This window comes from Antechinus flavipes, chromosome 2 (assembly GCF_016432865.1).
Source record: "Antechinus flavipes isolate AdamAnt ecotype Samford, QLD, Australia chromosome 2, AdamAnt_v2, whole genome shotgun sequence".
NCBI classification, from domain to species: Eukaryota; Metazoa; Chordata; class Mammalia; order Dasyuromorphia; family Dasyuridae; genus Antechinus; species Antechinus flavipes.
In genome coordinates, this window is record NC_067399.1 from 192186569 (window position 1) to 192208486 (window position 21918).

The 21918-nt window shown below is 34.0% G+C and overlaps 1 protein-coding gene and 1 long non-coding RNA gene across 2 annotated transcripts in view; both read right to left on the bottom strand.

Moving 5' to 3' along the window:
• Positions 1 to 1784: 1784 nt before the first annotated feature.
• LOC127548580 (uncharacterized) lies at positions 1785 to 8227 on the bottom strand. Its single transcript, XR_007950432.1, has 2 exons — positions 4573 to 8227; positions 1785 to 1985 (listed from the first exon to the last, which is right to left on the bottom strand). It is a non-coding gene; the product is annotated as an uncharacterized LOC127548580 (long non-coding RNA).
• Positions 8228 to 11702: 3475 nt separating this feature from the next.
• Positions 11703 to 21918, bottom strand: part of PXDN (peroxidasin) — a 143360-nt gene continuing 133144 nt past the window's right edge. Inside the window, 4 exon segments of the mRNA XM_051976044.1 lie at positions 11703 to 14293; positions 15738 to 15851; positions 20153 to 20285; positions 20773 to 20893. Of these exon segments, the coding sequence (XP_051832004.1) occupies positions 14168 to 14293; positions 15738 to 15851; positions 20153 to 20285; positions 20773 to 20893 (494 nt within the window). The 3' untranslated portion in view covers positions 11703 to 14167.

Here is a 21918-nt window from a genome sequence, read left to right on the forward strand (position 1 = left end):
GATTCATTAGATTACCTTTCCTTTGTTTTTTGTTTTGTCCTTCAGAGGATCATACATGTATTAAACATTTACCAGTATACTTCAATAAACAGCTTTTGGGGGGAAGGGATGTATTAATGACACACTTTTAAATTCTGGCCACATTCTTCCCATTTTCTTCAATAATTAATTATTATTATGAATATACAATTAACAAAATAATCAAGTCCTGACTTTTAATGTTTGATTAACAATCAATTGAGCTGTTTATCATAACCCTAGTTATAAGGAATTTTTAAGATGACCTGGTCCAATCCCCTTATTTTAACTTTTTTTTTTCCTGAGGTAATTGGGATTAACTGACTTGCTCAGGATCACACAGCTAGGAAGTGTTAAGTGTCTGAGGCCAGATTCAGATCCTCCTGACTTCAGGGCTGGTGTTCTATGTACTGCATCATCTAGCTGCCACCCCCCTTATTTTATAGATGAAGAAAAAGAAGGTCCAAGAAGTAAAGAGCCTTTCAATGACTTAAAACTCCTAGGTTAACTAATTAACCCAACAACACTATATTGCAGTTTGCTATGTTTGAAGATAAGACTCACAACTGAAAGTGATACAATTTCTTTTGTTCTGACTATCCTTCATTTGACAGTAGTTTGAGAGGCTCATTAATACACAAAGGCATTTGATCACAGGGTATATTTGGGAACACCCTAAATATTGCCATTTTGTTTGCTTATCACCAAAGCTTTGTTCTAAGGCACATATGAGAGTCACAGATACTGCACATTCCTTGAAACTAGTGTATGAAATATGCAGCTCACCAACAGGCTCCAATGTTTGGAATTTCCATTATTTTCCAACTCAGATCCCTATATTTGTTTACTTTAAGAAGAGGTAGGTTCCCCCCCATCCTGGGAAGTCTTCAAGCAGAGGCTGAACAACCATTTGTTATAGTAGGGATGCCTTCTATATTGAGTTAGACTAGATGACGCTTCTAATTCTCAAAAATTCTGTGACTTGAACTTTTCTACCTTTATTTTGCTTATATTTATTTTATTTATTTGCTATATTTATTTTATTTATATATCCTTTATATGTTTGTGTGGCAGACTTTTATTTATTCAATCTTAGAAAAATAACTGGTTTCTCCTAAACAGTTCAGGGTATATTTTTTAACATAGTAATTTTGTGGAATTACCTTTCAGTGAATTCCCATATATTATCTTTTTTTTTCCTTTCAGAGGAATCTCATTTTAAAGATGTGGTCTTTAACAAAATATGCAATTTTCAATGCAAAATTATGTTTGTCATTGTGGGGGAAAGGTGTAAAATCACATTCCGGATCAGAGTTTCTTCTCTCTTTTCTTCCCAAATTCTAACATTATTTTGGAGATATTTTGAAAATAGTTGAAAACATATATCAATTCAGGACTGTCAATGTACTGAAATATGTACAAAAATATTCAAATATGAGCACTTGGCTTAGAACTAGAAAAGATCTATGGAGTCATGTAGTACAGCCCCCTCATTTTACAGAGAAGGTTAAATGAGACACTGAGGCTAAGCAACTTCTTCAAGAGAAGACATATAATAAATATCAAAAAGGGGATTTGAACTCGGATCTCCGACTACAGAGAGATGGGGGAAGAGAAGATTATTTTCACTGTCTCACTCTGCCTCCAGTAAGTTGAGTCTCTTCCAGTGTCTTTTGCCTATCTTCAATGATGTCATAGTCAGTCATTTCTATAGACCATAGGAATTTAAGGTAGCTTTATGTGTGATCAACCATTATATTCACAGGAAGGATTATAAAAAGTTTATTTTAAATGTTCCTTTAGTAATATTTCTTTTTTAGCTCTGACAGTGAATAATCCTCTGACTAAAGAAGACAAAGTTGTTCTGGGAATTTTGATGAACAAGGCACTTGGATTTTCCTCTTGTAAGAATTATATTTCCTTCCGCTGGTGATTCTGTTGTTTGAACAAAGGAAGGCTCAGGCATACTGTAAAAACAGATGGAAGTAATGTTATTTTTAACAAGCTTAAATGCACAGAAATGAAATCAGTAAATGCTTATTCTGGAGATATTAAATTTAACAATTTAGAACCCCAAAATTTCTGAACAAAGCAAAAAAAAAAATTCTGTAACATTAAGTTGGAATTATTCAAAGAAAATGTCATTACTATTCTAAGAGACATTAGAACAGAGAGGATAAAATTAGTCCTGGAGGCAGAAAAACTTGAGGTCAAATCTCACCTTTGGTACTTAGTAATTGCAGGAAACTAAGCAATTCATTTAATCTTCCTTGTTAATTCCTCATCTAAAGAGACAGGTAGAAAGAAAGAAACAGAAAATATTTCCTATAGTGGGCATAGGGGTTGTAAAGATCAAAATGGCCAATAAATGTATCACTTTAAGGCTAAATAAAAGACCATATGTTGTGGCAAATCCTTATCACTTGAGCTAGGAGTTTTGAGCTGCAATGAGCTAAGCCTATTAATAGTTTGCACTAACTGTGGCACCAGTATGGTAAGCCCCTAAAAATGGAATAACACCATCTAAGAATAGATAAAATGGCTCAACTGGCTTTTGGGGGGAAGGTAGGGAAGGTAGTGCTCCTAGAGGCAACTCAGTGGTGCAGTAGATAGGTTACAATCTATATTCAGAAAAAACTGAGTTCAAATCTAGCCTCAGATACTTCCTTACAGTGTTATCCTGGACAAATCTCTTAACTACATAATAACAGTTCCTATCTCAGAGAGTTGTATGAGGATCAAATGAAATAATTTCTGTAAAGCATTAATCCCAATGCCTGACATATAGTAAGTATTTAATAAAACAATTTTCTCTTTCTCACTACTGCTCAGTAATAGGACTAGACTAGTGAAAGATTACCAGACTTCCAGCCTAGATGACATGGGGGAACTTAGCCTTTAAAAAAATTAAGTTAAATAAATGTCAAGTATTATGATGGACTGTGAATGTTAACAGAAATGAAATCATTCGTTGATTAGACATAATCAAATTATTAAACCTATCTTTAGCTCCCTCTGCCCCTTCAGAACTTGAATTTGTGAGACTATAATATCTGTTTCACAGATGGTTTGAGGAGATGTTAAGTAATCAATGAAAATAATATGGTAAGTTTAAGTGGAAACAGTCTCTGGGTCTTTCCTCAAATGTATGTCCTTACACATGTTATCCAACATTTCTCTACTTTAGTTTCTTCACCTTTCAAAAGAGAATAATAAAATCTGTGTGACTGACTTCATGGAGGGTTGTTGAAAGGATGAAATTAAGTGACAAATTGAAGACTGAACTTTCCAAATTAGATTGAGAAAACCAAGTGTCAAGTGTTGCTCAATGTTTATACAACTTAACGTGATATAAAAGACAGATTTCTGGGATAGAAAACCTAGTAGAGCAGGGCCCTTCTCCCTGAAGTAACTTTCTCTGGCTGTATGACCTCAGAAAAAGCCATGTTATTTCTCAGGGTCCCTGTTTTCTGATCACTCCATCTTAGATCTGCTCTCCTTAGTTGTTTCAACTCCAGAGAATAACATGTCTTCCCCAGATAAGGTCTAAATCACTACCATGATGCAAGCTCAATCCTAGGTTGACTCCACCTCCCTTAGCCTGCTCTCTGTTCTAATCAGAGGATTAGGAGGTAGAATATTAAACTTTTCCCAATCCTTTTCTTTACAGAGAGCAAAAACTGTACTTTCAGATCATTTCATCTTACATCTACTATCCTGTTTTTAATTCCACAGAATAAGATGTATCTGCTCTGGGTACTCCTTATTCCCTTACTTTTCTGCCTCTTTCTGTATGTTGTCTCCCCTCTTTAGACTGTAGGACAGAGAATTTATTTTTATTAATCATATTATCCATATTTAACACAGAGCTTTTCATGTATTCAATGACTATTGGATTAAATCAGATTTGTAAAATAAGGTGGTTGGGTTAGATGATCTCTAAGGTATCTTCCAGCTATAAGATTACGTAAATAATTCTGTTGGCTTATAAAGGCCTTCATAACCTTACATCTTAGTTTCTCCACCTATAGTGGAATCCAATGATACTGCCTTCTACAAATGTGACACCCTATTTCTCTACTCCATCATTTTCACTGACTATACCCCATTTCTGAAGTGTTCTGCCTCCTCTTCCTTCTAGCTTCCATGGGTACTTTAAAATCTTAGATAATATGAGTCATACTTTTTATAAGAAATCTTTCCTAGTCTTCCTTAATGCTAGACATAGCCATCTGATAATTTTCTCCAACTTATCCTGATTAAATCTTATTTGTACAAAGTTGCATATTGTCTTCTACATTAGTAATCTTATTGAGAGCAGAAACCGCCTTTTGCCTTTCTTTGCATCCCCAGATTTAGCCCAGTGTAACCACATAGTATAAATACTAGCTGATTGGCTTAATACCATTGTGTTCTATGATGTAAAAACAGGAGTTTCATAGAATGTTAGAGCTAAAAGGTACTTAGAAATCATCTAGCCCAAATCATTCATTTTAAATATAATCCCAGTTCAAAAGCCCACAATTAAGAGAGAAGAAAAATATTAGTTCTCACTTAGGCAAAATTCCCTGAAGTTTTTAGCATAACCGGATGGGAATGAGAATATGAAAATGATTGTCGGCTTCTGATATGTCTTCCCTGAATCTCTTCCTTCAGCAACCTTAACTGAGGTTGACCTCTTCCATCTTCTCTTGTAGACAAATGCCCACAGCTCAAAGAGACTCAGGAACTGGAAAGAAGCTCAAAAAAAAGACTGAAAGGAAAATGTAGAGTTATTTCATTGTCACCAACTGTACTCTTTCCCTCATGCAGGCACAAATCACTGATCTCCATCAATAAGGATAGAGTCATATACCAAAGGATTTTGAAATTGAAATTACATTCCAATGAAGAAATGGTCAAAGAAGTAAAAAGATTTGCACAACTATTAAGCATCAGAACTGAGATTAGAACCCAGGTGCTCTATCTTCTAATGCAGGGTTCTTTCCTTTATATACTGCTATTTTCTAAACTGAGTAAGTCAATTTTTGAAAATTATTAAACATGTGTTACATGCAAGGTTCCTGCCCTTATTAGGAATACAAGGAAAATAAAATGTCAGCTCCTTTCCTTAAGGGACTACATTACAAGAAAATAGGTTTGGAGTAATAGGACCATTCAGGCTACTATAATACCAAATAGAGGGTTAAGGTGACAAAAGAGATTCCAACAAAGGGCTTTTAAGAATATTTGAGAAGGGAGAGAACACTTGTTGGTGTGTAAATTCTTTCATTAAAAGAAGATAGCTCCTAATTTATCTGTATTAGAAAAGCATATTGATGGTCAACAAGCATTTCTTAATCACTATGTGTCAAGTTAAGTACTAGAGATACAAAAAAAGTGGTCCCTCAACTCAAGGAATTCATATTCTAATGGAAAATACAATAAACAAATAACAAATAAACAAAAGCATGTAAGATATATAGGGGTAATCTCTCAAAGGGAAGGTCTAAACAGTGCAATGAGGGTATTAATAGTGAAGAGGGACTGGCAAGGATCTCCAGCATAAGGTGGAAGGTGAGCTGAGTCTTGAAGGAAGCCAGAAAGCTGAGATGAGGAAGTACATTCCAAGCATGAGAGATAGCTAATTAAAAAAAATCTAGCATAGTGTTGAAAATACAGCAAAAAAATTATTAGTTTTTTGTATAGTTTATAGAGTGGAATAAACCAGAAGGATCCAGGTGGTGAAGGGCTTTAAATATCAGTGTTGCTTTTTTAAAATATTTGATTCTGGAGATCATGGGAAACTGTTCATGTTTATTGAGTAAGAGAAACATGGTCAAATCTGTCCTTTAGGAAAATCATTTTGGAAGCTGGATGTAGGATGGATTAGAATGGGAAGAGACTTGGCAGGAATATCTGCTTCAATAATCTAGAGATGAGGGATAAAGAAGGATTTATATTAAAGTGGTGGCTATGTGAGTAGAAAGATATGATACATAAGGGAGTTATATGAAAGTGTACTTGATAGCAGATTGAATACGTGGGAGGAGAGAGAAGAATAAAGATTGACAAGACATTTTAATCATGGATAGTAGTATCCTAAATGGTAACAGTAAAATTGGAAAGATGGAAGGGTTTAGGGGGGAAAGATAATGAGTTCTATATTAGATACACTGAGTTTGAGGTACCTATGGGACATGCATTTCAAGATTTAAAGGCATTGATAATGTGAGAATGGAACATAGGGGATAGAGTAGAGTTGGAGATATATATATGTATATATGTGTGTGTGTGTGTGTGTATACACATACAGATAGATAGCTATAGCTATAGATATAGATATAGATATATAGATAGATATTGATGTACTAGGCTTATATAAAATGAAGTACATCTGTAGTGAGACTTTAAAAGAAAATTCCTTCCAGAATAAAAAGGCCAAATCGGTCCATATATATTACACCCACTTATTTAAAATGATTGAGGTTAACATTTAAATCATATAAATTTCTTATAAGAAAAATATATTTTAAAAAAAAGAAAAGAAAAATATATTATAGAAGAGGAAGACAAAGTAATTAGAAAATTACCAAATGAAAAACCTGCCCCAATATGTAGAATAAATCTCTGAAGTGTCCCTGACTCTAACTCCCCAGATCTCCCATAATATTTTATGCACTGTTTATAAGACAGAGTGAGAAAGAAGAAAGGGCACTAGATCCTGCCTTTGGGTCTGACAACAACTCTAGCCCCGTATCATTTGTTTTACTTCTTTGAGCTTATTTCCTCATTTGTAAAATGGTAATATTCCTTGAACTAGCTACCCAATAAAGAAAATACATATAAACATTGCATGATAGCAGTAAAGGTGTGTGTGTTGCCTCTCTTTTAGTACTTAACCATGCTGTCATAGTTAGGTGACAACAAAGTAAACCAAATTAAATACCGTAAAACCAGTAAGTTAGTAATGACTTTCTCTGACCCCCCTCCCAATCTTGTAGTACATCTAATGTTGTGTTCTGACACTGAAGCATTTATCATGAAATATTGTATAGCTCAGGTCCCTTTACTAAAGTGTAAACTCCATGAGGCAGGGATAATGTCTTATGTAAAATCTATCTCCCCTGCACCTAAGGTAGCGTTCTATATACCAGATAGAATGCTTATTGAATGAAATTTACAATTACCTGTGTAAATGTCTTATCTTACTCACTAGACCGTAAACTTGAAAGCAGGAGATTGTGTCTTATTTCTTTCAATTTCCTAAAAAACGTAGTAAATAGTATATGTTTATCAAATGAGTGAATGGAAGGAGCATCCTGAGCTTTGAGTCAAATATCTTTCAGTTAAGTCATAGATCACCTACTTCCTAGTTCTAAGTCTTTAGACAAATCATTTTTTTCTAGATTTATCTCCTTATTTTTAAAATTAAGAGCTGGACTAGATCTCTTAAGATTCCTTTTCAACCCTGACATGTTATATTTCTGAATGGATCATTAACATTACAAGAAGCCAAGCAAATCAAAGGGACTACTTATGACTAGACAGTATAATTCAATACTCCCTTTCATCCATAATCCTTTATTCCCCACTGCTTTAATGAGTGACAGATATAATGTTCTAAACTATGTTAAGTGAAGGTCAAGGATGCTGAAGACATGTGGTCCCTTTTGGAAGAAAGGGAAAAGAAAGTCTAAAGATGCTTTCGAAAGTGACAGGTAAGTTTCAATTTAAATAAATGTCACTTCTGTGATTCATAATCTATCAACTTTTGTTATTTTCAATATTTCAACAGTCTTAGGATCAGATAATTATGGGTATGCCTTTTAGGAGCATAGATTAGCATTTACTAGTTATAACTATCCTATGTTTTCTAAGTTTGCTGATGCTTGTCCCTCTATTCCCACTAAACCTTCCATTAATTCATAGCTAATGTGCTAGATACTTTTAATGTTCACATTTCAGATAACAATGACAATGTGCCATTCAGAGGTTATGTTTTTGATTTGACGCATTTTTTCCCTGCTTCTCTTTCCAATAACATGTTTTTGATTATGTCTGTGAAACTACATTTTCTTGCAGGTCATTGTTGCAATTATGCTATGCCTTTCTTCTACCCATCACATATCTTTCCTTCATTCTAGGGAACCTGCCTTTTGGGTTTTCAGATAATGGCATTTCATCATTCATAGCTATGAATAGCACCAGTAGAATTTTAAATTACATATACAGATATATACATATAAATATGTATTTGCATGTATACATGCAGTCATTAGGTTAGTTGGGTATACCCAGAAAAGCCCTTGTTTTAAGTTTTATAATAATATGTTAATAATGTTAATAAGTTTTATGCATATCTATGCTGGCTTCTTTCTAGAAATTATTTAGATTTTTAGTTTTTTGTCCTTTAATCATTCCCTGATATTACCTCACACCCATAACTATCCATCATAATAAAAACATTCAAACAAAATCATTACAGGAGCCACCTGCTAGTGGCTGCTGGGGATCCCTTCATGTGAGAGGATGATAACAATACAAGGAGACTGAGAGGCAGTTGGATTCTCTGATCTCTCTCCTCTTCCTTCTTGCCTCCAATTTATTTCATTCCCAATTCACAAGCAACATCTGGCCAGTAAAGGCTGATTTGCAATTCCTTCAAATGTGTTATGATTCACAGCTGTCGAGTCTTTCAGAGAACCGACCTGTCCCTTACAATCCTCTTTAACCCTTTATAGGCTGTCTGGATTTCACACTTAGGTAAGGTCCTCAACACAAAATCAACCAATAAAGTGAGCAAGATCTAATATTGAATTCTTTGTGTGCTCTGTAAGAATTAGAAAAACCTGTTATTAATTTTACTCAGGACTAATCTGTAACAATAATTTTCAAGATCTGACTTAAAGTATGTTTTATTCATAAGCCACTATTCTATTTTTAAAACAAATCTCTGTAGTGCATTAAAAATAGACCTTTCTTGAGATTCCCATGCTGATATATAGAGAGTGTGGATTTAAAAGGTAGTACCAGTATGGCTATCAATTCTGAAATTTTATCTCCCAACCAGGAAAATGGCAAAAATTCTAAAATATGGAAATAGTTAACATTAGAAGGATGGTGAGAAAATAGATGCACTAATACACAAACCATTGGTGGGCTATGAATCTCCATTCAATTATTCAGGGAAAATAATCTGAAATTAGAGGGAAAAGGTTCCTAAATTGTTCATGTCCACTTAGTGATCCAACTATTGGGCATATATTTCAAAGAGAATTTAAAAAGAGAGAAAAAAATCTCCACATATTCCTAAATATTAATATTTCTGCTTTTCAATGTAGCAACAAATAAGTTAGAAATAGCTGAACAAGTTATAGCATATGAATATAATGGAATACTGTTACAAATAAGCAATTTATAGAAATGAGAAAACTTGTATGAACTGACACAAAATAAGAATAAGTGCAATCAAAACAACAATATGCATAATGACTATAATAATGTAAACAAAAGTGATAGCAGGAGATAGCTGAGCTAAGACTGATAGCAATAACCAATCTTAATCCCAGAGAAGAGATGACAAAAGTATTCTTCTTTTGGAAGAAGTGAACAATTACAAGAATGGAACACTACACATTCTGTCAAACTTGGTAATTTTGTTGACTGGTTTTATCTGAATGTTTTTATTATGGTGGAGTTATAGGAGTAAGGGGTTATCAGGACTTGATTAAAGGACAAAAAACTAAAAATCTAAATAATTTCTAGAAAGAAGTACATAGATGCACATATAACTTTTTATCAGAGCTTTTCTAGACATGCCCACCTAACCTAATATGGAGGCATTCTGAGGGGCCTTTAGAGCATGGCCAGCTAGCTTCTGCATCTTCTTTTATGTAAGTGAGTGTAGCCTCCTTTGGCTGAAACTTTAAAATTGGTGAAATTGAGACTATATCTCTCTTTTGGGCTTCTTCTTTCTTGGAGTTGATTTTCTGGAAGTTCTTGTAGGTCAATGATCACAACTCACCCATGATATGGGCATTATGAACTGAAGTGGTGAAAAGGGAAGGACTTCCATTCTCTGTTCCCTCTTTTATCCCAGCTCTGAGATGGGCCTAGGAGTGTTTGTTTGTGTCCTACGTTAGTTTTTTTTTCCTCATTTTTAGGTGCCTATAGTGATCTTCAATGGACCTGGAAGTTTAAAACATTGTAACCTGGAAACTAGGATTCCAGATAAGATGGTATAATCAGCCAACCATCCCCCAGGGTGTTTGAGACTCAAACCCAAGGTGGGCTTTGGACTTAAAACTGGAATTGTGTTCAAAAGGAAATAAGCCAAGCTAAGAATCTGATCTGCGTCCCCTCCCCAGAGAATGAGGTATTGCAAAGGAGGTAACAGGGAATTGGAAGAGGGAAGGTATAATTTTGCCTTCCACATTTGAGGGATATAAGTATGTGATAATATTTTTAAAGGAAATATGCCCTTGTAGAAACTAATCTGACTGAGGAAGCTAGGTGGCACAGTGGATAGAGCACCAGCCCTGAAGTCAGGAGGACCTGGGTTCAAAACTGATCTTAGACACTTAACACTTCTAGTTGCATGACCCTGGGCAAGTCACTTGACCCCAATGGCCTCAGAAAAACACCCCACTTATCTGACTGTTAAGTCACTAAACAGAACTAGGGTTCAGAGATCCCCCCTGTATTTAGGAAAAGATCATCTGTAAGTGATAAAGTCATTTGCAGCAAACCTAGATACCACCTTCTGATACCCTTACTGGAATCCTGAGGGAGAAGTGAAATGTGACATACCTCCAAATGACAGGGTCAAGAGTAAACTTATTACATATTTCATAACAATGCAGGTCCCTCTTAAGTAAAAGTGAACATAGGAAAGTGTCTTTACTGTTGCTTTTCTCTCCTCCATGAAGTTTGACTGCAATGTCACGCTTCCTTTTGTTTCCAGTACAAAAACTTTTATAGTCTTTCCCCAAATCTTGCAAAGAATTCCAAATCAATTATTTACATTTCATTTCACAATGAGAGAAAATGTGGTCTAGAATTAAAGGAATCCTAAGACTAGGAAGCAGGTGGAAGAGATTTGTATGTTTGATATCTATATGTTGGGAGGAATGGAGTAGGCATACCCTACCCCAATGAATGTCCCACCTGTGCTTCACTCCATTCTTCAGTTAGCAAATGCATATATTTTATCTTTTCAGTGAAATGTTTTGTTATTAGAATCATCAAACAGAACAACCAAAAAGACTTTGGAAATCAAATCCATCAATGTAACCTATAGCATTAGTTTTTAATGTGTGGTCAAGGGATTCCCAGGTGTCTCTAAAATCCTTTTGGGTAGTTCTGGAAGTAAAACTTTTCATAATAATAATATGTTTTAATTTTCAATGTATTAAATACCAGTAGATGTAACATATAAATAAAAGAATTTTGTGACGTATACAAGTAATTTTTAATATGATTAAAGAATTTTGAGACTAAAAAGTTTGAGAACCTCTGACCTATAGGAAAGAGAATATTTTTGCTCTCTTTCCCTTTCCTCAATGGTTTCTATGTGCTACCAGTATTTAAAGATTCACTATAACTCTGCAATCCCCATACCTCACCACCAGATCAACCATTATGAACATGGGGAACAGAGTATGCCTTCCTATTATCAGACCGAGTGAAAGATAAATCAAGTCTCCACTTAAAAATGTGGCCCATTTATTTGAAACTGGGAAGCATCATTACACAGTGCAAACACTTCTTTGGTAAATGTATTGGTTACATTGAACATAACAAGGGCATTCAGCTCTTGATATCAGAAATGTAAATAAATATGTACAGTTTGCAACATATTAAAGCAATATTCTGACAGTGGATACTTTTAAAAGTTCATCCAGGCACTAACCACTGTCCTTTAAAAAAAAATTAAACTGGTGATCCAGCAGACATTTCGATGGAAATTACAGAACATTATTGCAAGGCACAGCTCGGCTCTTCCATGAATTTTCAGTTCACTGACAATGCATTCATTTTGACAGAAGCCTCAGTCAGGCACTCCAACATGTTTTTGTTTTTTTAAACCCCCTTTTATATTATCTAAGTCATACACACCACAAAATACCTCTCCAACAAGAAGCTATTAAGACATGGCAATACTTCCACAAGAGTAGAAAAATCACTGTTTATAGTTTCTATACCCTGAGCATTTTTAAAACTATCCTAAAATTCTGAGGATAAGTTAAGAGAAAATGTTTAACTTTTCTTGGTTGATAGAACCTTTTCCATTATTCAATAATATCTTTCCCATTTCAAATACCTTCACCAGAGAATTTGAAACAAGTCCTGTGTCCCATGAAATTCAAAGAGACTTGATGAAGTCATTTAATAGTATTCAAATGGAAAATGAAGCCAACCAGTCTTGGTGCATGAAATCAATTTGAAGCTTCTTAACGCTGACTATCAAATGTAGCCCATCACAAATGTGCCACAGCATAGCATACATAGCCATGTTCTGCTAGCAAAGGACACTATGTGCCAAGGCTGTTCCCTGACTCTCATTTGGATGATGCTGATTATGTCATATATTTATAAAAGGCATATCATTGAAAGACTTAGTCACAGTCAAATGTACCATGCATGAGAAAGCCTTATCTAGTAATCCTAGGCAGAATCACACCATTTACTTTGGCCTACCCTGCAAAGTGATGATCTTATGTGCTTTCACAGAAAACAACTGTGCAGTTTTCATACTTATTTTCATTATTTCATGTGCATAGAACACAGCAGTTGGACTGGGGTAAGGCAAGAAGAAAGAGGTTGTGGCACAAATACAGCCCAAGTTTAAAACAAACAAACAACAAAAAAAAGCTCACATGAGGTACATTTCATTGAAAAGCATGATGGCAAAAGATTCAGAATAGGAATACTAAAAAAGGAAAACTCTTACATATTGGAGCCAGTTTATCTGCCCCTCTAATACTTACACGTGAACAGCGGTCTATAAAATGTTAAAAAAAAAAAAAAAAGTTGAAAAAACCCAACAACACACGAATGAGGTATAGGGATTGACCATACATGCACAGCATACCTGGAAGCTAATTCTCATAATTCAAATGTCTAATTGGAAAAGATAGAAATAAAAAGTAAGGGCTATAATTGCCCTTTTACCCCCAATAAATGGCACTACTACTAAGAGTAGTGGCTATCTAATTGAAGTTTTTGACAGTACACCTAATAATTAATAGATATCTTCATATACTAAATGGTATGAAAAATAATTTTCACATTGTTTTAAGAAACCCATTTTATAGATGCAGGTCAAAAATTCAAACCAGCTGATTTCTAAATATGAGTTCATGTATTCATTACAATCATGTTAGGAAGAAACAAAAAAGAGAAAGTGGTAGGAATTTACACATTTTAAGGGAAAGTAGTGTTTGTTTTATGATAAAATGTTAATGACCTATGAAAATCACATATGGCTAACAAAAACTGGAGAAACACGAGGGTTCATTCTGGGGGCTGGCGAAGGATTTTTTAAAAGACCATGTTCCACTGCTAATACACTAAGAAAAGATGCTTCTCAACTTGCCAAACATGTATTTCTTTTGTAAATGTTGCTTGAAACTTCATACCCATTTCATTGAGCTTCTTTCCACATCCCTCTTTGCTATTCATCCCCATCTAATCCTTATGCACATTTGCTCTCTCTGGGCTGTTCTGCATTAAGACTGAGAACTCAGCTGGGCACAAGCTCATCTTTATCTATTGTTCAGAGGTACCAATGGGCTGAGTTTAAATTAAAATAACATCACAGTAAATATTAGGGGGACCTCACTTGCCTGACTGTGCAATTTCATAGTAGCACCAATTTTTAATTTAATACAAAAGAAAAACCTGAGAAGCCTAAGAGAGGTTATATAACCATTCACCTACTTCCCTTTCCATACATTTGTATCAGGGAGGTGCCTGTCTCCTGGGAAACGAAATAAAGAATGCACACAGCATTCAATTCTTTAACAGCATCAGTTTGATGTTATGAAATGTCTCCATTCTGGATGTTTTGTTAAAGTTTGCAGTTACCTGTATTGGCCACCTGATCTCAAGGAGGCTTAGCAGAGAATCCCACCCTTACCCCACCCCCCAAAATGTATACAGGCAGCTATGGCTTCTTTTGTTTGTTAACAGTGTTTTTTAAGCAGACTGGACAACATTCTCCTTTGATCTTCACTGGGGCTGGACAATCTGATGGTTGACAAGATTCCACAAAACAAGTAATTTGGCCATCCTATGAGAAAAAGATTTTGTTACTCGTTTTTCTACAACACTGATATTAACAATACCCTCCTTCCTGTAACTCACTCTGCACACAGACATTTTTAAGGGCACTTATTCAGTTTATTTTTTGAAGCTCTTCATGTACTTAAGAAAATTATATAACTTTATGATTTTTCACTAAACAAAAGTCTTGGGGCAGCTAGTTGGTGCAGTGGATAGAACACCAGTCCTGAAATCAGGAGGACCTGAGTTCAAATCTGGACTCAGATACTTGTACGTCCTAGCTGTGTGATCCTGGGCAAGTCATTTAACCCCAATTGCCTCAGGGGAAAAAAAAGTCTTACTTCTCAAGTTTAGATTGGATTAGATCAGTAGCGTTAAACTAGGATAGAAATGGAGGCCACTAATCTGTATATAAATCTATGTGAATGACATATCAATATAGTTATATCTAGATTTTATTGTGGGATTCTATTGTTGTTATTGAAAACCCATTTAGGGTTTTCATGGTAAAAATACCAAAGTGGTCTGCCAGTTGCTTCTCTAATTTGCATTACAAATAAGGAATGGGGGCACACTAAGCTGGTCCCAAACCTAGGTTCTCCTGAATACAGGCTTGGCTATATCCACTGTTCCTTCAACTGTTCTTGTTACATATTCCTAATAAAATTTTAATCTAGTTTGGACTATACTTGAGATTGTTATGGGTCACATATTTGACATGTCTGGACTAGATGACTTGCATGATCCTCCTTTAAATTCTATATTTCTGTGAATTGTAAAGTTATCTTCAAATATTTTATTATCATGTGGAAGAGTAGGTTTAATGGGAAGAAAATACAGAGGCAGATGTGGATATAAGGAAAAACTTCCTAACATTAGAACTATTCATACGCCTTAGTTGGTATTGGTTCTCTATTACTGGTAATCTTTAAAGGAAAACTGAATGATAATTTCTTTAGCTATACTTTTGAGGGGATTTGAGGTCAACTAAGGATTGGACTAAATCTACACTAAGGTTCTTTCCAGAGATTCTGTGAAGTTAGATGGTTTTCTTTAGCTTCCCAACTTGAAACTGGTTAGTCACAAAAAAAGTTAAGCCCTGGCCTCTTACCCATATGGATATTTCTTTAAGTGTAAAAAAAAAACAAAAAAAAAGTCAGAAGCCAAATGCCTCGAGACTCCCCAGTTGCATAGAACACATCTTCCTTAAAGGTTTCCAACATTTCCACCTTTCCCCATCATTAAAGAATGTAAAGAGTTTCCCTAACTTGGTTGGCCTTCCTGTTGGCTTCTTTCTTTTAACTGCTTCAACTACAACAATTATTCTCTGCCTAGATAGAGAGAATTGAAATTTTTGTTAGCTATGACTATGGAAGGAGAAAGTAAGCTAGATCAGAAGTGCCAAGGGGATGATGACTAAAACTGAGTACAAAGATTTCTTACATACTCACTTTGCATTCACACATAGTACATGAATCTCTTTTCCATTTTTCATTGCTTGGATACGATTTACCCTTTTCATCAGTGCATTCAGTTTTACTGAGGCGTGATTCAAGTTTCTTTATCTGCAGAAAGATTGAAGTTTAATAAGTCACTTCTGAATAATTTTACCCATACAATAAATCTGACCTCTTGCCTCACTTGCAATTCCATACTTATCTCCCCAATTTGTGAAAACTGACTTTATTGATCTCATCACAAAGAATTCATGGGAAAGTGTAGGTCACAAGATTAGGAAAAATATCAATTCAAGGGCAGGTAGGTGGTACAATGGCAGCCCTGAAGTCAGGAAGATCTGAATTCAAATTTGGCATTTAACAGAAGAAATATGGAAAGCTAAAAAATCAAAAACTATTCTAAAATGATTGTGGAATATACTTGACCATACAGTGATAAGTGAAAAGTTTCCCTTATATATATTTTCAAATAGCTGATTGAGGGACTTCTAGAGACTACCTTGCTTGTAAATATCTTCAACTATAGAAGTATACTTATGATGATAATGTTATACAGAATTGTTCCTCAATTTTTTGTTACAGAGAGGAGGATATTATTGTCATGCATTTGATCTGAGTTCAGTCTTTCCTTGTAACACTTTGCTCTATAAACCCAAGACATACCCAGAACCTGGAAAGATAGTTCCTTAAAATAAAGAGTACTCTCTAAGTATTATAGTTATATGTGAACATTTTGAGATGATCAATGGAAGAAAGCAAAAAAAAGAAAAAAAGAAAAAGAAACATCTAGAGAGAAAGCAAATGAGCCAAAAAAAAAAAAAAAAAAAAAAAGACTGGCCACTTCCTCTCCCCAAACATCTCATCACCAAGATACAAAGCAGTTCAGATAGTGTACACTGAGGCAGAAGAATTAAATTGGGCACCACTGCTAGCATGGGCCACATGGATATTTAATAAACATACCAGGTCCTTACCAAATCAAAAGAACTACAGCTCCCTTAATAATTCAAAATTTTTTCCTAATTAAATTGCCTTATTGTTTTCCTACAAGTTTGGGTTCAAACCAAATTTACAAATTAAGAATTTTATTTCTAAAAAAGAAAAAAATAAGTAAATATAATAAAAGAACTTTAGCTAAGAGGCAAAGACTTAGAGGATCTTTTCAAGTGATGAAACTACTTAAATTTTCTAAATCTCTTTATAAACCTAGGAATCTAATATAGAGGTATTAATCACAAGTCAATGTTCCTTGAAGGGAGGAATTAAACCATTCATAAATTAGAGTTCCGTAAATACTTATATTGCCAACTTCATAGTTCAAGAGTTTAAATTTTCAGTTTGGCCTCTCCCTTTAAAATTGTCTCTTTATCATCAGTTCAATTAAAAACTATAAATGTAATACAATTTATTGGTATGAATTAAAACTATGACAGCAATAGATTGTTTTAAAAGCCTTTTAACATAATTTGACATTAATTTCTTAAAAAACATTTTAACTCATCTTCTCAGATAACATAGAGAATTATATAAACACAATTAGAAAACACTTCACACAAATTATGATAGATCTAGATAACTGGAGAAATATTAATTGCCTATATAAAGGTCAAGATAATTCAATAAATATTATAATACTATTTAAATTAATTTACTTATTCAATCAAACTATCAAATAATTATATAAAGCTAGAAAAAATAATAACAAAATTCAGCAAAAGATTAAGAATACCAAGGGAATCAATGAAAAAAAATAAAGGAAAAGGGCCTGGCAGTAACTAGATTTCAAACTTTATTACCAAAAAAATGATCATCAAAGCAAACTGGTATGGAATAAGAAATAAGAGTGGTAGATCAGTATATCAGTAGACATATAATATATAGAAGTAAAAGACCACACCAATCTGGTATTAGAAAAACCAAAGATCTAAGCTTTGGGGGCAAGAATTGAAAGCAATCTAGCAGAAACTATGCATAGATCAACATATCATAGTGAATATAACATGATAAACTAAAGATTAATATGTGATTTAGTCATCAAAAATGGTATCATAAGCAAATTAAAGGAGTACAGAAAAAAATTCCTTTCAGAATTATAGATAAGGGAAAGACTCAACTAGGAATAAAGATGGTGGAAATAAAGGAAGCATTGGAGTTGATAGATTGGAGTAAACAGAGACTTGAGGAAGGGAGACCAATTAGCAATTGATTACAATAGTCTACCTGAGGGGTAATGGAGGTCTAAAATAAAGTAATGACTATATATTTGGAGAGGAGGGCACTTATAAGAAAGGTAATGTGAAGATGATGGGTTATCATTCCTAAAGACAAGATTTGGCAACAAATTAAATGTTTGGCAACAGATTAAATGTGTGGGGTGACTAAGAATGACGAATAAAGAATAACACCGAGGATACAAATTATGGTACCTTCAATAGAAATAAAGAAGTCTAGAAGAAGGGAAGAATTTGGGTTAGAGGGAGATAATGAGTTCTCTTTTAGACATGTTGAATTTGAGATACCTATAGGACATTGTGAAATATTGATTGTGAAATATTGATCTGGTGCATCAAAAGCACAAGACAGAAAAGAGAGGAGATGTTGTGGCTTAAAAACAAATATCATCCTTTGAGTCCCAAACAACATAACTGTTATCTGTCATCAATCCTATACTATCTACACAAGTCATGTATCTTATATGCACTGCATATTCTAAAAGCAATATCTATGATGGCAAAGGACTACAAACTAAGAAAGATGCTTACTAGCTGGGAAATGGTTTTGATGAATGAAATTGTGTTTTAAGGAATGATCAAAAGGGAGTTTCAAATAAATCTAGGAAGTATAGGAAAACTGGAAATCTAGTATAAACTGGTGCAAAATGAAGTCAGAAGAACTGGGAGAAATACAAACTAACAATATTGTAAAGTCAAAAAACTCTAAAAGACTTTAAAAAGTCTGATCAACACAATGACTTTTTTGGATTGAAAAAAAATGGCCAAAGCATGGATTTGTGTCATTTAACTAATGTATATTTGTTATAAAAATCTCCCTTCCCCAAGGGTGAGAGAGGTGAGAGAGGGTTGAAAGTTAAAAAAAACTTTCATTAAATTTAAAAATATATTTTTTAAAAATTAAGTTTTAGTGAAGAACATTAGTTATCATCAGTAAATGAAGATGTTTTTGCCTTCCACAAAGTTATTTTGTCATATATCTTGTGTGTTTTATAATAGAAATCTGATATTTAATATACCCAATTGTGTTCAGAAAAAATGGCAATAATATTTAGATCAGAGGCTCTTAACTCATTTATTAAATATTTTGACAACTTCATTTCAATATAATTGGTTTTCTTTCTAACCCTATATGGCAAAGAGATCCATGACCCCCCAAAAGATAAAGAATTCCTGATTTGGAGAATAGAAGCTAAGTTTTCTCCATCTTTCTCAAAACCTGTCTATACATGGCTTCTCTCCTTCCTTCTCTTTCAGGAGATAATGCAGTAAAATTCAGTCCTCACAAAAGGTACCCCATACACATTTTTTAAAAACAATTCATGAAGAAAAATAATTAATCAATACTGAGAAAAGGGAGCTAAAATAAGAAGGGATATGATATGGGAACATGAACTTAAAATATGTCTACATATAGCACTCACATCTGGAAATATACATGCAAATACATGTCTAATATCTATCCAAAACTACTACTACCACAATGGTTTAATAATTACTCGAGTGAGTACAATTACATATCAAAACTTTGCATTATAAATTACCTTAAAAAGTGTTCAAATAGTGGAGAAGGTAATGCCAATATATCCAAGGTATAGAACAATTTCTAAAACATTTTACATGCATTCTCTTGTTCCAACACACAAGAATCCTCTAATGAACACACTACAGATATTATAATCCATTTCACACATGAGGAAGTCTCTATACCACAGAAGTGATCCAAAAGTCACATCATACAAGAATGAGTTTGTACATGGCCTTCTGCTTCCTAGAACTTTGATAATAACCCTGTAGTTTATAACACAATACCAAACCCCTCATTTGTAGCACTTGGGTGTTCCCTGGTGGTCTCACATCTAAATACTCACCTGTCTGCACCTGATCAAGTAAAAGCAATAAGAATCAAAAATAACCTGACATGGTTATAGATAAAACTAAAAAATAAGTGCAAAGCAAACAAAAAATAACATTTATGACACACTCTATGCCACTGAGTTTCAATAACTCCAGCATTACTTTGGAAGAATAGTTGTATGGTAAAATCTGTAACTTGAGAAATGATGCAGAAATATGGAGATAGATATTTTTAAATGGGCTTCATTACAAAAAGATTTGTGCAATGAAAATGGTAATCATAGAACTTAGCAAAACAGTTATCACTACCCTTCTGGTTACCTGTTTTCTGAGGCCCGTGATGGTCTTCTGCATTTCCAGAACAAATTCTTTGAAGTCATTTGTTGCTGGTACATTCATGTGTTCATCAGAGGAAGAAGTGAAATTACTGAAAGGATTAGTGTGCTTTACAGTACTGCAGCAAGGACAAAAAAAATAATAAACACAATATTAATACTTCTTCCCAAATGTATCATTTTGAGAAAAGATAAGACTACATTCCCCCCCAAAATAAGCAAATAAATATACAGATAATATGAACTAAATTAGGGAGGAGAAATGATAAAAACAAATTTTGCCTAAGTTACTTTGAAGCAGACCATCTGCCCCTGAAAATACACACGATGGAAATCAAACTGTCAAAACTAAATTGAAAGGTTGTAAACTTGTGTCTCCATTTATTCTGTTTAATTTTCCTAGTCTAGCTTAGCCTACTTAGCCTTATTTCTCTCCTTCTAATCCTCACCCTTCTCCAGTTACCAGAAAAGGAAAAAAAAACCATAAGACTCATAAGTCCTTCTACCTCTGTCATGATTACCATTCCTTTCATGATCAAGATTAGAACACATTGCCATTAATGCAAAGCATCTGCTATACAAAGGTTTCTGTGTATATAGATATACCTTAGTATTTTTCGCGCTTTAGTTTTCTTTGCAGGCTTGTCTTCCTGATAGCTGAATTCAAGAGAGCGTTTTCCTCTGAAGTGATATGAAAATACATTAAACTGCCCTCTAGTCCTACAATCTAAAGTTATAGACAAAAGATACATTAGTTACTGTCATCTCTAGTTTTATACTTAAATAAAAACAGAGTACATTTTTTAAAAATATATAATCCACTAATCTTAAGGATTATGATTACTACTGCCAACAGCATTCCAGAAGGTCTTGTAAGTCAGCATCTACTGTCAGCAAAAGTAGTCCACTGGTTTCATGAAAAAAAAAATGCCAGGAAAAACAATAAATGTCATGCATGTGGGCAACCACTCAAATGACACAAGTGACAAAGCTTACTAACTTTATTACTTTGTAAGGTTTGTTTATAATGCATTCCTGATACTACTGTTAAATGCTAATAAAAGCAAACTTAGAAAGGATTTTCTTGTATGTCAAACAAGAAGTACCTAAAGGAATATTAATAAGCAATAGACTTAATCATGATATCTGGAATCTGAGAACTTGTATTAAATAAAATACCAGCTCTTTTATTATTATTAATAATTATAATAATTATACAATTATATGATTATTACAATTCACACTGACTAATAATAATAATAATTAAGTGATTGATTTATTGGGCAAGTCAGCTCCCTTCTTTGTATCTCATTTTCTTCATTTAAAAACAAAAGAATAGGGAGAAAATGATCTGTAGAGTCTCTTCCAGCTCTGAATCCTATAATCCTATTTATTGTTTGGGCTTTTTAAAAAATAAAACCTATTATTTCACTGGGATAAAGAATAAAAAATTGGTGAGAAAGTTATCTCTACCAATGTAGATCAGCACCTATCAGTCTCAAAGCATTGCTCAAAAGACTAAGAAGTAAAATGGCGGGACTTAAATCTTTCTAGCTCTGAGCCCTGGTCCCTCTACAAAACCCACAATATCTCATCCCAGAAGTCTGAGTTGAAAATGCTTATAAAAGATTTTAAAGATAAAATGTGTTTTAGGAAAGTGTATTTTTTATATTATTATAGACTGTAATCATTCATAATCACTCCAATCCTAGCAGCCTTGGAGACTGGATGGTTCAACCAGCCATAGCAGAA